At 38.6% G+C, this 13,412-nt stretch overlaps 1 protein-coding gene across 1 annotated transcript; it reads right to left on the bottom strand.

Annotated features, from left to right (window-relative positions):
• Window positions 1–536: 536 nt before the first annotated feature.
• Window positions 537–6,350, bottom strand: LOC107730086 (G1/S-specific cyclin-D1). Its single transcript, XM_016540821.1, has 5 exons — window positions 5,882–6,350; window positions 4,306–4,521; window positions 3,783–3,942; window positions 1,749–1,897; window positions 537–1,654 (listed from the first exon to the last, which is right to left on the bottom strand). The coding sequence occupies exons 1-5, from the start codon at window positions 6,077–6,079 to the stop codon at window positions 1,499–1,501; spliced, it is 879 nt and encodes a 292-aa protein (XP_016396307.1). The 5' UTR covers window positions 6,080–6,350; the 3' UTR covers window positions 537–1,498.
• Window positions 6,351–13,412: the final 7,062 nt, after the last annotated feature.

Below are 13,412 nucleotides of genomic sequence, written 5' to 3' on the forward strand. Positions count from 1 at the left end.
ATCTCTAACATCTCTCCTCCTCATCTTCCTCCCCTTCCAGAGATCCACAAGACAACTGACATCTCTGGGTTTGTGCAAAATCTACTTGAAGCCACAACTTTTGTTTTAACAATAACTAGACCAGAGTACATCAACTCGGAAAAATACTTTAACTATGGTGTCACGAGTTAGCAACTAGCGGGTCATTATACATACTTCAAACATAGGTACACTTGGGCATTCGTGCATACTGGCCTTAAGAGGGGAACTGAAAAAATAAATAGTTCTTAATCTTTGATTTAACATCGTAGTGTTTCTGTGGGATCGCACCTTAAACGTTCCCTAGCATCCATTCGTTCTCGCAGGAGGATCACAAACTACACTGTAGGCTTCAGTTTAAGCCTTCAACGAGCAAATATCTTCTCAATGTCCCCCTCTTCTTCTTTCTCTAACAGACCACTAACACCATAGATAAAGAGACCTGCTCCGTCAACCCTTCCTCCATTCCATGGTTTCCCCCCATTGTTTTAACAACTGTGGATTTCTTTCTTTCTTTCTTTTTTTTTTCTCTAAAAGTCAGCCTTAAACGACGGACTGAAAGTGCTTTTTTTTCTTTTTTAAATGGAATGGTTTTAGATAATACATGAATCTAAACAAAAAGCAGACTGTGGACTGCACTGCCAGCTTAGCCGGGGAGCAGGTACAACATAAGCTTATTGTGTCATGGCAGCGATGACGATATACATAAATGGCAGTGAAGGCATTAACGGTTCAAAGAAATGTTTCCGTCTGGCCTCAAGTTAAAACCTCAGTCCCTGGCAATCCACAGCCTTTTAGATCATAACAAAAATACATGCGTAAAAAATATACTAAAGATACATAAACCATTTTGGAAGAGAAGAGAATCTTGTTAGGGAATCTGTCTAGGAATTATAATAAAGTGACTAAAGGCATGGCAAGCGGGGATATATTTACACGGCTAGACTGCAGAAAAAGCAGGGCGCACTTGTAGCAAGTGTAACAAGGTACTATCTATGAGAGAAAGAAATCGAACATACAAATAACGTCTCTTCTCTTTCAAAAATAGTTTTTGACACACTTGAAATAAAAAATCCCAACGTTGTTTTTTTTTTTGCGACAAGTCAGGGCAAGTCACAACTACTGTTGTCGTTTATACAATTTTAAAATCCTAGATAGCCTATACCATTTTTGCTTGTTTTATTTTTGACTTAGGACATAGAGGGGGGCCAAAGGGCAGAATTGAGATTTCCATTCATTCCTTGTCCTCCACTGGTGGTCCTGGCCAGCGATAGCGCAATGGTCAAAACCACAGGGGATGCCGCTCAGCAGTCAACAGTTTGGGCGCGCTGAGGGGCAAGTTGTCGAGGTATTGGTCGGATTGTGGGGTGCAGGTGTGAGCCCGTTTTCCATTTGTCCCATGAAGCCTTTGGCCAAAGCCCATACCCAACAGAAACAAAGACGAAGAGATTCATCGCACACAAGATGAATAGCGATCCGTTCAGATATTAATGTCTCTGACGTCTGTGGGAGTGCAAGAGAAGTCCACGTCCTCCTCCACTCTTTTGGTCTCTGTGGAGATGTTGTGCTGCTGAGCTTGTCTGAGACTAGATTCCAGCAGGGACTCGATCTGTTCCTGACACGATCGCAGACAGTCCTTTTGAAGAGAAATAGGGAGATTAGCAACAATGACAGAGGGAAGCGATGTATTTGGGTCTTCTGGAATAATATATGGAAGGTGGAACACTTACAGGGTCGCTTCTGATGACTTGTGAGAGGAAGTTGGTGAGGTTCTGGGATGAGAGGCAACTGTCGCTGCTTTTCAGGTACAACCCCTGCACTGCTGCGGCAACGCTGCCGGCCGCGATCATGGATGGAGGGCTTGCGATGAAGTTAACATCTGAAAATAACAAACGGACCCTGGTTAGAACTCAGGAAATTCTCAAGAAACTCACCAAAAATGTAACTGGCCCACAGAATAAGAGTCATTATGAGGAATAAAATGGGCAATATTGGATAAGAAGCTAGGGTTTGGATTGAGCTCATAATGAAGCATAGCATGACTAAACTATAATGAGACCAGGGTTGGTAGGGGACAGTCCGTGACATTTGGGGCCCGACACCATTCTGCGGCAGGGCTAAAGCCTTTGGGGGGAGGCAGAGGACTTTGCTATAGGTCCTGGGCCAGCTACCCCCTACTGCAGCCCTCTCATTCCCAAAACGTCCCATAAATCATGCCTCTATGTGCACGTTAATGCTAAAAGTGCATAGAAATCTTAGGGGTTTCAAGATATTACCATCTCCAGAATACACAGGCCCACGACTTCCTCAAAATGGTTTCAGGGTGTTCGAACCCTAAACGGCCCTTCACATGGACAATAAGGGAGCTAATAAATCAATGCAGCCTCTTTCCCTTATATTCTCACTTTGCGCTTTGCCCACACATGGTGAACAGAGAAATACAACTGCCTTTCTTATAGGAAGTCATCTAGCATTGCTAGCTCAGAGACGAGAGGGCAATTGTCAAGACAAATTGAGCATAAAAGCACGGGAGCCTTCACCCCAGCCCATTCATTTCATTCACCAGCACCCACCCCCTTCCCAGTATCTGTCCAACCATACTCTCCCTGGCTGAGATCCCAGGCTACGTCCCAAAGAAATGCTGGTCATAAACATAAAAGGGGAGCGAGCTGCGGTGATACCCACCATGTAAATGGAGGGACAAAAAGAGTGGTCAGGAAGTAGTTCCTTCCTGAAGCATTACCGGCTTATTCTGGCAGGTGATAAAATGACTGCTGTAGGTTGCACGACAATGAGGTGTGTGGGCAAAAAAAGTGGATTTGCAGCCTAACATCTGAGCACATGCTCTAACTCATAGAAACCTGGACATCAAGACGTCTAGACATGGGAAAGTAGCAGGTTACAAAGCCCTTTTCACAAGAAAAATGTCAGAAAACAGCTTCCTCTTTTTGGTTCACCTGCACTGCGTGCATAGCAGTGGTGTTGTGAAGCAGGCAGGGCTTCTCAGGAGCCATGGTGCAGTAACAGCAATCATCACAAAAGGAAACAGACTTCCTCTCTCTTGCAGAGGCTCACACTGGTTTACAATAACTGCGAGTGAGGAATTAGGACAAGCGAGATGGCTCTTTCCATTGCAATAAAGAGTCTGCCTGATAACACAGTACTGAGTGAGGTAAGGGGATGGTCGTTCGATGCGTGTTTATAATAAAGTGATCAAAACTTTTGCTCGGCCAGCTATTATTTATATAAGGTAAATTCTCTTCCATATATGTGACCCTGGACCACAAAACCAGTCTTAAGTCGCTGGGGTATATTTGTAGCAATAGCCAAAAATACATTGTATGGGTCAAAATTATTGATTTTTCTTTTACGCCAAAAATCATTAGGACATTAAGTAAAGATCATGCTCCATAAAGATATTTAGTAAATTTCCTACTGTAAACATATCAAAACTTAATTTTTGATTAGTAATATACATTGCTACGGGCTTCTTTTGGACAACTTTAAAGGCGATTTTCTCTTTTTTTGATTAATTTTTTTGCACCCTCAGATTCCAGACTTTCAAATAGTTGTATCTCGGCCAAATATTGTCCTATCATAACAAACCATACATCAATGGAAAGCTTATTTATTCAGCTTTGAGATGGTGTATACATCTCAATTTCAAAAAAATTGACCCTTATGACTGGTTTTGTGGTCCAGGGTCACATATTGCATGAACAAAAATGATCAAAGTAAAACTGAACACAAACAGTAAAACATACCTGTTGCACAGAGGGCCACAAACGTCTGGGCGTGCTTGCGCAGTATCTGCTTGGAGCTCTGGTGTATAGGCAGTTTGGCGAGGAAGTGTTCAATGAAATCATGTGGTGTGACTGAGGCAAGATCCCACTTCAGTTTATTTAGTGCCAGCAGTTCCATTTGCTGCGAAGGAGGCATAAAAAGGCCCAAGTTTACATAAAGGCGCTTTTTCCATATCCGATTGTACACTCTTTGACCGCTAGATGGAGATGTCGATTAATTGCACAGCCAAGCAAGGCCTACGTTCAATTAACGGACACATAAAAAGTCCTAAAACGTTTGTAACATGCGCGTTTATATTTATGTCTGAGGGGTGGCTTTACACTTGCAGACCAATCCAATTATCTGGTTAAGACTTTTAATCCAAGACTTCATGTACACATAGAGCATGATTGCAATTCTTGCACTTGCATTTTATTTGACTTAAGTGAAGTAATATAAGAAAACAATATCAAGCTGTATAATTGTGCAGTGTTGAATAATTACCAATAATTCGCTGGGACGGACGGAGTTGTCCGTGTATATGCACAACTTCTCTGCTGTTAGTGGCACAGTCTCTTTCATCTTAGAGGCCAAAAACATACAAGTTGCTCCTAACAGCTGTAACCTGGTCTTTTTGGTGGGCTCCACAGATAAAAATCTGTCCAGGTAGTTCATAGCCAACGGAAAAACTTCCTCTTCGCATTTCTGTTCTTCACAGACCTTTAAAGAAAAGAAAGTACATATAAGATAAAATAAATATCTCGTAGAATTAGCTGCTTTTTTACTAAATATGTGGTTAGAATCGAAATAAACTAATATTTTGGTGAACGTGAATTAAATAAACGAAGTGAAATTTTTTTTTTTTTGCTATGCTTTGATCTTATGGAGTTACCCCACGTGTTTAGCATCTACTGAGTCGTGCACTTGCACTGGAAAGGGTTAAATTAGAAAAGAGACGTGTGCGAATGCTAAAAAGAGTGCTTAATCAGTTAGTTAACACAAATCTAAAGTGTTCGACAAAGTATAAATATTGCAATTTGCTGCTGATGCTAGCGGTCGTTGCTTTCCGAGGCAAAAAGGTGGCGTCCAAGCTAGGTTCAGGAAACAATTTTCTAGTTCGTCATCTTTTCAAAAAATATTTAAAAATATACGAAAATTGTTTCGCTCGACTTAAAACACATGTAAATGTTGGGTAACGCATGCTTTATTGGATAAAAGCGAAATCTTTCGAATTCAATGACAACAACGATGTGAAATGAATTGAATTCTAAAGCCCCTACATACAAAGAGAAGCATGCGACATTTAGGAGAAGCGGGTGTTTCAAAAATTAATATAAATTATTCCAAAGCATTAAATCTAATGTTAAACATCTGTAAATCCAAATCATTCGATGGGAAATATAATCCGACCATTTATAATACGATGGTGAATTTAGAAATATAAAAAATATGATATTTTTAGACCGTCGTGCAGGAGGTATAGCCTATGGCAAACTGAAACAAAACTTTTAAGATACAAATATTACGTTTTCTTGCAAAAATAAGGGTTACTTTATACCTGCGATTTAAAGAACAACTGGTAAGCGACTTTACGCAAGTGATGTCAATAATGTTTCCATTTTAGAATTTAGAGATATAAAAAACTTAAGCAAACGACAACAAAGATGGCGTATAATAGGCTACTGGCACGAGTGAGAATGCATACGTGTACATTGGTATTAAATTGAAATAAAATCTAAATTAATTTATATTTTCTTTAGATTAATAATAAACGAAACATATGATAGGGGGGAAATAAGCGATTTTAAATAAAAATGCGATATCGGAAACCACGGAAAACGTCCCAGGTCTAGGATTAATATTACTTTCGTAATAAAACATTTTTTTTACGTAAAAAAATCCCCAATAATAATCGGGCAGCATATTTCCGTGTGATAGAACAATGCTGAAGAACTCAAGCTACAGTTATACGTATTTCTATTTAGTAAACAGTTCTTGGGGTCCAAAGAGCAAGAGCAGAATCATCATGAGTCAAACTTGTGTCGCTAATACAAAAAGACAACTATTATCCAAAACAAACCTCGAGCATCCATGTGGCGACGATTTTCCTCATTTTAGGTGCGATTTCTTTCTGAACACACTTGAAATAATTTGGTGATGGAAGATAATTTTCCTCTGCTTTGAGCATTGTCTGTAAAACTCGGTCATTCAACAGGTTGCTATCTTGGTAAGCTCTTCTTATGGTATCCACTTCACAGCAAAACAACTGGTGTTCCATGTCTTCAGTGGTGCCCGAGGTTTAGCGGTGACAAAAAAAAAATAAGATAACTAGATCTCGTGTCGGACACTGGTCCCGTGGATGCTTTGCTGCCTCTGCTGAACCCTCTAAAACTCTCGCTGCAGCTCCGCTTGACAAAACTCCCCTATGACGTGACTGTTGTTAAGGGAAGATCAAAGCAGCAGCGAGCCTGTGAGAGAGCGCGAGGCTGTCTGCTCAGGGCGGAGGATCAATCTTAAAGAACTATCTTCTCTCGAGCTTGGGCTCCTTCCTTTAGCAGTATGGAAATAGGAGGTCCTATGCCGGCTGACGAGTGACCAAGGAGAATCGGTGGGGGTGCAAGGGGGCAGGCTGCTAGTGTTGTGGGTATCGGGGGTGAAAAGACGGGGTAAAAGGGTCTGAATATGTGTATTGGTTAAGTATTGGTAGGGGGCGTTATAATAGCCCAAATCAAGGTGCCCACTGTCGCACCGAGAAACTCAGCTGCCTTCTCAGTGTAACTACAGCGCTCAGATCTCAATTGTTCATGTCAAATTCAAAGTCTACGTTAACAGTCGTTTTCTGCTGAGACGCCTTTTTAGATTGTTTAAACTCTTTGTGACTGTACTGTGGCACAATCACTTTATGCATTTTTTTTATATTAGAGTCATTTATGCATACACTTGAATGTGGTTTCCGTATATATGAGACAATTGTGTGGTCTGGGGTGGAAAAAAAAAGTAAACTCTTTTGGGTTACCCTAAAAGAAGGAAGCAGAAATTATAAACCAATGAACGAGAACGCCTGTTGCCAGGCAGAACTGCGGCACTAGCTTTCATCTGAAAACTTCTCTTGCAGATGTATAATGTAGAAAATATTTTGTAAAACTTTAAGACATCTCACGAGAGTCATTCCACTTGTCATCCTTACTTAACAACTTCCTGACGTTTCAATAAAATGTTTATAAGGAATGTAGTTTATATCAGTAGGCTATTACATATTTCAGAAAATAAAGAAAATGTCATTAGACCTTTTAGAACCGTAAATAAACAGTGTTCCCCCTTTTAAAGAGTACTGGTTTGTCTATGGAGTTTAAGCAGACTATCTGCACATGGCGTTAACAACACAAATTGTTTGATAGAGTTTGATCAAATAGGGGCGCTCTCACTTTAAAGACCTCACTGCCTCACTGCTGTAGCTTCAGGATGAATTGAAGCTTTACAAATTCCACACATTCCACTTTCAGTACCGTAAAACAAGTACTTTGGTTGTGCCAAAAACTTTAGAGTTGAGAGAGAAGCTAGCAACAATAAAGGAACAAGTTCTTCATATTACACAGTTTTTAAAAATGTAATTATAATTTTTTTTAATATACAGAGATATCAACAACACACTTACATTACTATATCAAATATTTTTACAAGTAAACATTTGTTCACTTTGTGCTCTTTGAGATCAAATGTTACTTAGACCTTTATTACTATATTATATTTTGTATAATTAAGACTTATATGTCCAGAACATGCATCGGAGTGGAAAAATAAACTTAATACATTGAATGTTTATACGTTTTTAAAACATTGTGAACTTTTCCATTATTACATTGAACAAAGTGAATACTCTTTCAGGAAAAAAAAAAAAAAAAAAACACTGGACGAATTTGTTACAAACGGCTATAATAATAAATAAAGAACCTGTTATTTTCTAAAAACGCCTTTATGGCTCTTTTTTCCTTACAAGACGTCTGAGATCAACATATCCATAATAATTGTCAGAAGTTGTTTCAGGAAAGTTTCGAACCTAACCTGTTGTAAATAGACAGTAAATAATTGCTTTAATTACATTAGTAGCCTAAATAATTACATTAAATAATGAAAGCTTTATTGGGCTACAAAAGTGTTCCGAACAATGAAGGACCGACCATGTGAGTTTTTTCTTGTACTTCTATTACCGTAAATACGGCAAAACGAGTAGGAAGTTGTAGTGCTGCGGTCCAATCGGAAATTGCTCTTTTCTGTCCTAGCGGTTGTGGCTAGAAGGGATACAGCTCCGACCGTAAACGAACAATGAAATTAATTTTACTACCTATTAGATTGTGTTTTATTAACGTCTACACCTACCCCAACCCTAAACCTACCTCTTACAATAATAAAAAAATAGTAATTATTGTTGTACAGTGTGACAAAAATTACGCTGTATTGATGTGCGCATGTCCAGTAGCCGCAGCTGTATCTCTTCTAGCCTTAACCTGTCTTAGCTGCAGACATGCACGTTTCAAGTTCGATTTCATTCTTAAAGACTAAATAGTAACACGTTTCTGAATTGATAAAATGTTTACTGTGGACTACTGGTGCAGATTTAAAGGTATAGTAAGTGACTGAAACTATCACATTATATATTTAGTAACCTGGCAGCATTAACACTCAACATTTTTTCTTCTACCTCAGACAACAAGTGCCGTCGGTTTGGAGGAAGTTATTATTAACTTTGTCTGATTATAGAGTATGCTAGTGAGCTTCTAACGTAGCTTAGGACCCTTTAACCAACTAAGTGGCCAACTTGTTAAATTCCAACAATGAACTGCCAGCTATACTGCATTTTTGAATTTTAGCAGGTTTCCTGCAGTCACGGAAAACCTGGAAATATCAGGGAATTAAGTTGGTGTCTTTCAGGCTTGAATAAATAAATAAATATATAAATAATAATATCATCTTAAAAAGTCAGTTTAATATAGTCTATATACTGTAGGCTATACAGTATAGTTATATACTATAGCTACTGTATGTTTAAATTGAATCATGAATGACTGGAAAACTAATGCATAGTCATTTGTGTTTTAGTCAATGGAAATACTTTCCCCCCTTATAGATTGTTAAATATATTCACACACACACACACACACACACACACGCACACTTCACAGATATTTTTGAGGCACAGCAATCTACATACATTTATAAGGATCTCCTAAACAAACAACTGGATTTAAGAAAGTATAACAAAAAACTTTTTTTTTTTTTCCATCAGGTAATGTTCAGGTAGATTCTTAAGTGCATTACCCATTAGGGAGGTTTAAGATGAATGTGCATGCCTGCGTATGAATGAGGGCACAATAAATAACTCTCTCTGGCTACCTAGAGGTAAACGACTCAGTCCTGGTGAGCACTGAGATTAAGAAACAAAAGTAGCGGGACAAAGGACAATCCTTTTTCAAAGATTCAAACAGGGTGTCGGTCTAATTGCCAATGAGCGCCCATCTCCTCCCCCAACTTAAGATCATTTATACATTTATACCTGTGCATTTATACCTTCAGTTTGTCATTCACTGTATTATCTCCATATTGTCAAAGGCAAGGGCACATATACCATACCATGCATATAAGCAGTTTTGTTTAAACAGCCCTTGGATGAATAAAGTATTAAATCATAAAAAATACTTTGTGTGCAAAAGTTCATTTTTTAAAATTCAAAACAAGTGCACATTCTCATTTAGACATCTGTCCAATGCAACACAAGATAGAGGTATCTGAGAGGTAGTTTGTGCATAACCATATAACAGCAGTGAAAAATTGTTACATAAAGGGGCTTTTCTTTGTTTTACTGACTGAACCTTTAAAGTATCCCATAATTGGTTTTTAGTTATAATAAAAAAAAATTTCACTAAAAAATTCATTTAGATGTTTCCACATGAAGCATGTTTTAAATTACCTGACTAAACATTTTTTTGCATTGCATGTTGTTTTATATTTAACATCTACATACTTTGTTTTAACATTTATATGGAATTATGAGTAAAAGTCAAAGGTAATCTGCCATGGTGGTTTAGATGTAACATCAAACCCTGAAAGGCAAAAATGTTACTATACATCAGCTTGCAATAAATCAATACATTATTGTACTAGTACAACTATCGTAATGCTCAGTTGCTAGTGCAGAGCTATAACAGCTATCCTAATGAGCAGATTGCTGGTCATCAATCACTTGAGCTAATCCTTCCACCTATCACATTTACCTGTAGGCTCTCTCTTCTTCTGTAGTCTTCGTCTTTCTTACCACATATTACCTCTCATTAAGCTCTGGCTATTTGTCTTGTGCCCTTAGGTGTACAAGTGCTGATCTTGTCCATCCTGTAGCATACAACAGGCCAGTAATCACTACCTCTTGGGATGGGATGCTTGCTCGGACACAAGCATTCAATTCACATGCTTTTATTAGCTATGTTTATAGGAACCAAAATAATCTGTTGAAGATTGAATTGATTATAATAACCCTTTAATCGATTTGATGGCTCAGTCTGATTGAAAAGCCTTCATGTAAGTTACTCAATCAATACGACTAAGGTCGATCCGTATTAAATTTTGATCAGAATAAAACTCCAATCAATAGCAAAAATCTAAGCATGTAAACGGTTCAATGCGACTGTCTTCTCAATCAGATTCAAAACTCCATTGCACACATGTGCAGTGTTATGATGCATATGTTTACCAGGGCACGTTTATAATAAGATCTCTGTTAACATAGGTTTGTGAATGTACTTATTTAAGTCTTACGAATTGCATGGTGACTGGAGGACACTGAATAGTTACAGAATATTTGCTAAAAATGCACTGCAAATGCACTGACGTTTTCTTCAGAATAAATAACAGTACATGTAAACTAAAATGTGACGAAAATCAGATGACAAAATTAAGGGTTCATATACTCAGAAATGTCAGAATCTGAAATCGGATTGGATTCATTCAGACTGAGAAATTAGTGAATGTAAATACCTAGTGTGATCTTAAAGGGGTCATATGATGCGATTTCATTTTTTCCTTTCTCTTTAGAGTGTTACAAGCTCTTGGTGCATAAACAAGATCTGTAAAGTTGCAAAGACTAAAGTCTCAAATCCAAAGAGATATTCTTTATAAAAGTTAAGAGTTAGCCACACCTACCTAAAACGGCTCGTTCGAACACGCCCCCACATACCTACCTCACTATGTGGGAAGATTTGCATAAAGCCCCCAAATGTTCACGCAAAGAAAGAAGGCATAACTTTTATTCTCGCTGTAGTATTGTTGACGCTGCCGCCATGTCCTGAAGACGCTGTGCGCTTCGTTGTGAAAGCGAAGCTACTTTGGTCTTCCAAAAGAGGACGATATCCGCTTAAATAAAAATGTATGCGTGGCACAACAGTTTGGAATGTAATCATTAAGAATTTACAATATCGTAAAATAGAGCTGAACAAGACTTGATGATGAAAGGCATGATGAAAAGCCGGGATTGTCTCAGATATCACCCCACCTTGATAAAATCTTTATGATGGAAAAACAACTACACTGGTAAGGTAAAGCACCATATAGCAGGTATACAAGATGAATGAGTAGCTGAAATGCAGAGTTCTGGCGTGAAACTCTAGATGGCGCAGTCCGATAGGTCTAACTCAATCTGACCTAATGACATCATTATCACATGGCACAGCTGATTGGTTCTCTCCTGTATCGGTAGCAAATGGGCTCGCTGCTCAACATTCAAATATATGACTAGTGCTTGCCGTAGCAGTTGCAGCTTGCTTCAGAAACCCTCCACCTTCCCCAGCTCCACCTGCATAGATCTGCTACGAGGTGATTCACGTATGCTATATGGGGGTTATTTCATGTATGTTATATTTGCAGCAGCAATATTTCTTACATGCTCACAGCAGCATGTTGTGGATGTATTTGCCGCAGCAGCAGCGTAGCAGATCTATTCCTCCAAGACCAAATACATTAACATTGTCATGTACATTACCATGCCAATCCCTCCGAGAGTTGTCATGACAGAACTGCATTTTTTTTTCAGGTACATTAAGACAGCAATGTCCATGCATTGCAATTTAAAAGTTTATACATCAACAGTCACTTTTGAGATACAGCTAAAAGAATACTTTCAGGGCTCAACAGTGTTCTTTCACAGCTGATTTCTGATTCAGTAGAAAGGAAGGATGAAGCGTCCCCTTTTTTTCTGCAAGATAAGCATGATGACATAGTCCGAAGATTCCCTGTTTAGTTCTGCTATCATTTCAGACCACTTCCGTAGAACTTTTCTGCACATTTTTGAGCAGAACTAAGTGTCCAAAAACTCCAAGTGGAGTCCTGCAGCCTCTCTGCCCCCAAAACCTCTTTGTTGATGGGATCCATTCCAATCCCAAAGCCAGCGCACTCTTGCCCAGTGTCTACCTTTTATTCCACTAATGGTGATGAAGAAAGTGAATATTTTTACAAGTAGGCCTAAACATTTGTTCACATTTTTTTCTAAAAGCGCCTTTATGGCTTTTTTTCCCCTACAAGATCTCTGAGATCAACATATCCATAATAATTGTCAGAAGTTGTTTCAGGAAAGTTTCAAACCTAACCTGTTGTAAATAGACAGTAAATAATTGCTTTAATTACATTAGTAAATAATTACATTAAATAATGAAAGCTTTCTTGGGCTACAAAAGTGTTCCAAACAATGAAGGACAGACCATGTGAGTTTTTTCTTGTACTTCTATTACTGTAAATACGGCAAAACGAGTAGGAAGTTGTAGTGCTGCGGTCCAATTGGAAATTGCTCTTTTCTGTCCTAGCGGTTGTGGCTAGAAGGGATACAGCTCTGACCGTAAACGAACAATTAAATTAATTTTACTACCTATTAGATTGTGTTTTATTAACGTCTACACATACCCCAACCCTAAACCTACCTCTTACAATAATGAAAAAATAGTAATTATTGTTGTACAGTGTGACAAAAATTATGCTGTATTGATGTGCGCATGTCCAGTGCATGTCCACTTTTGAGATACAGCCAAAAGAATACTTTCAGGGCTCAACAGTGTTCTTTCACAGCTGATTTCTGATTCAGTAGAAAGGAAGGATGAAGCGTTCCCCTTTTTTTCTGCAAGATAAGCACGATGACATAGTCCGAAGATTCCCTGTTTAGTTCTGCTATCATTTCAGACCACTTCCGTAGAACTTGTCTGCACATTTTTGAGCAGAACTAACAGTGTCCAAAAACTCCAAGTGGAGTCCTGCAGCCTCTCTGCCCCCAAAACCTCTTTGTTGATGGTATCCATTCCAATCCCAAAGCCAGCGCACTCTTGCCCAGTGTCTATCTTTTATTCCACTAATGGTGATGAAGATGAATGTGGTGCCAAATGGAAGCAAATGGATTTCTCAACAACCATGCAGGAGGTAGAGCAGCAGGCCCATCACCCTCAAAAGAGAAAATATAATTTTTAAACCCTTTTCACACTCTTTCATGTTTTACTCGCATTTTAATCAATAATTGCATTGTACATAATCTTGATTTTGGGGATCAGGTATGATACATGATTCAGAGTTACATTTTTAGTAGA

The sequence above is a fragment of the Sinocyclocheilus rhinocerous genome, unplaced genomic scaffold (assembly GCF_001515625.1).
Source record: "Sinocyclocheilus rhinocerous isolate Xijiao unplaced genomic scaffold, SAMN03320098_v1.1 scaffold878, whole genome shotgun sequence".
NCBI classification, from domain to species: domain Eukaryota; kingdom Metazoa; phylum Chordata; class Actinopteri; order Cypriniformes; family Cyprinidae; genus Sinocyclocheilus; species Sinocyclocheilus rhinocerous.

Bases quoted from the DNA above. Each gene is read 5' to 3' on its own strand.
- LOC107730086 (XM_016540821.1), bottom strand. From the start codon at position 6,079: ATGGAACACCAGTTGTTTTGCTGTGAAGTGGATACCATAAGAAGAGCT. The intron at 4,522-5,881 runs GTTTGTTTTGGA...TTTTCTTTAAAG, and splicing joins TCGCCACATGGATGCTCGAG to GTCTGTGAAGAACAGAAATG. The intron at 3,943-4,305 runs GTAATTATTCAA...CCTCCTTCGCAG, and splicing joins TCCGTCCCAGCGAATTATTG to CAAATGGAACTGCTGGCACT.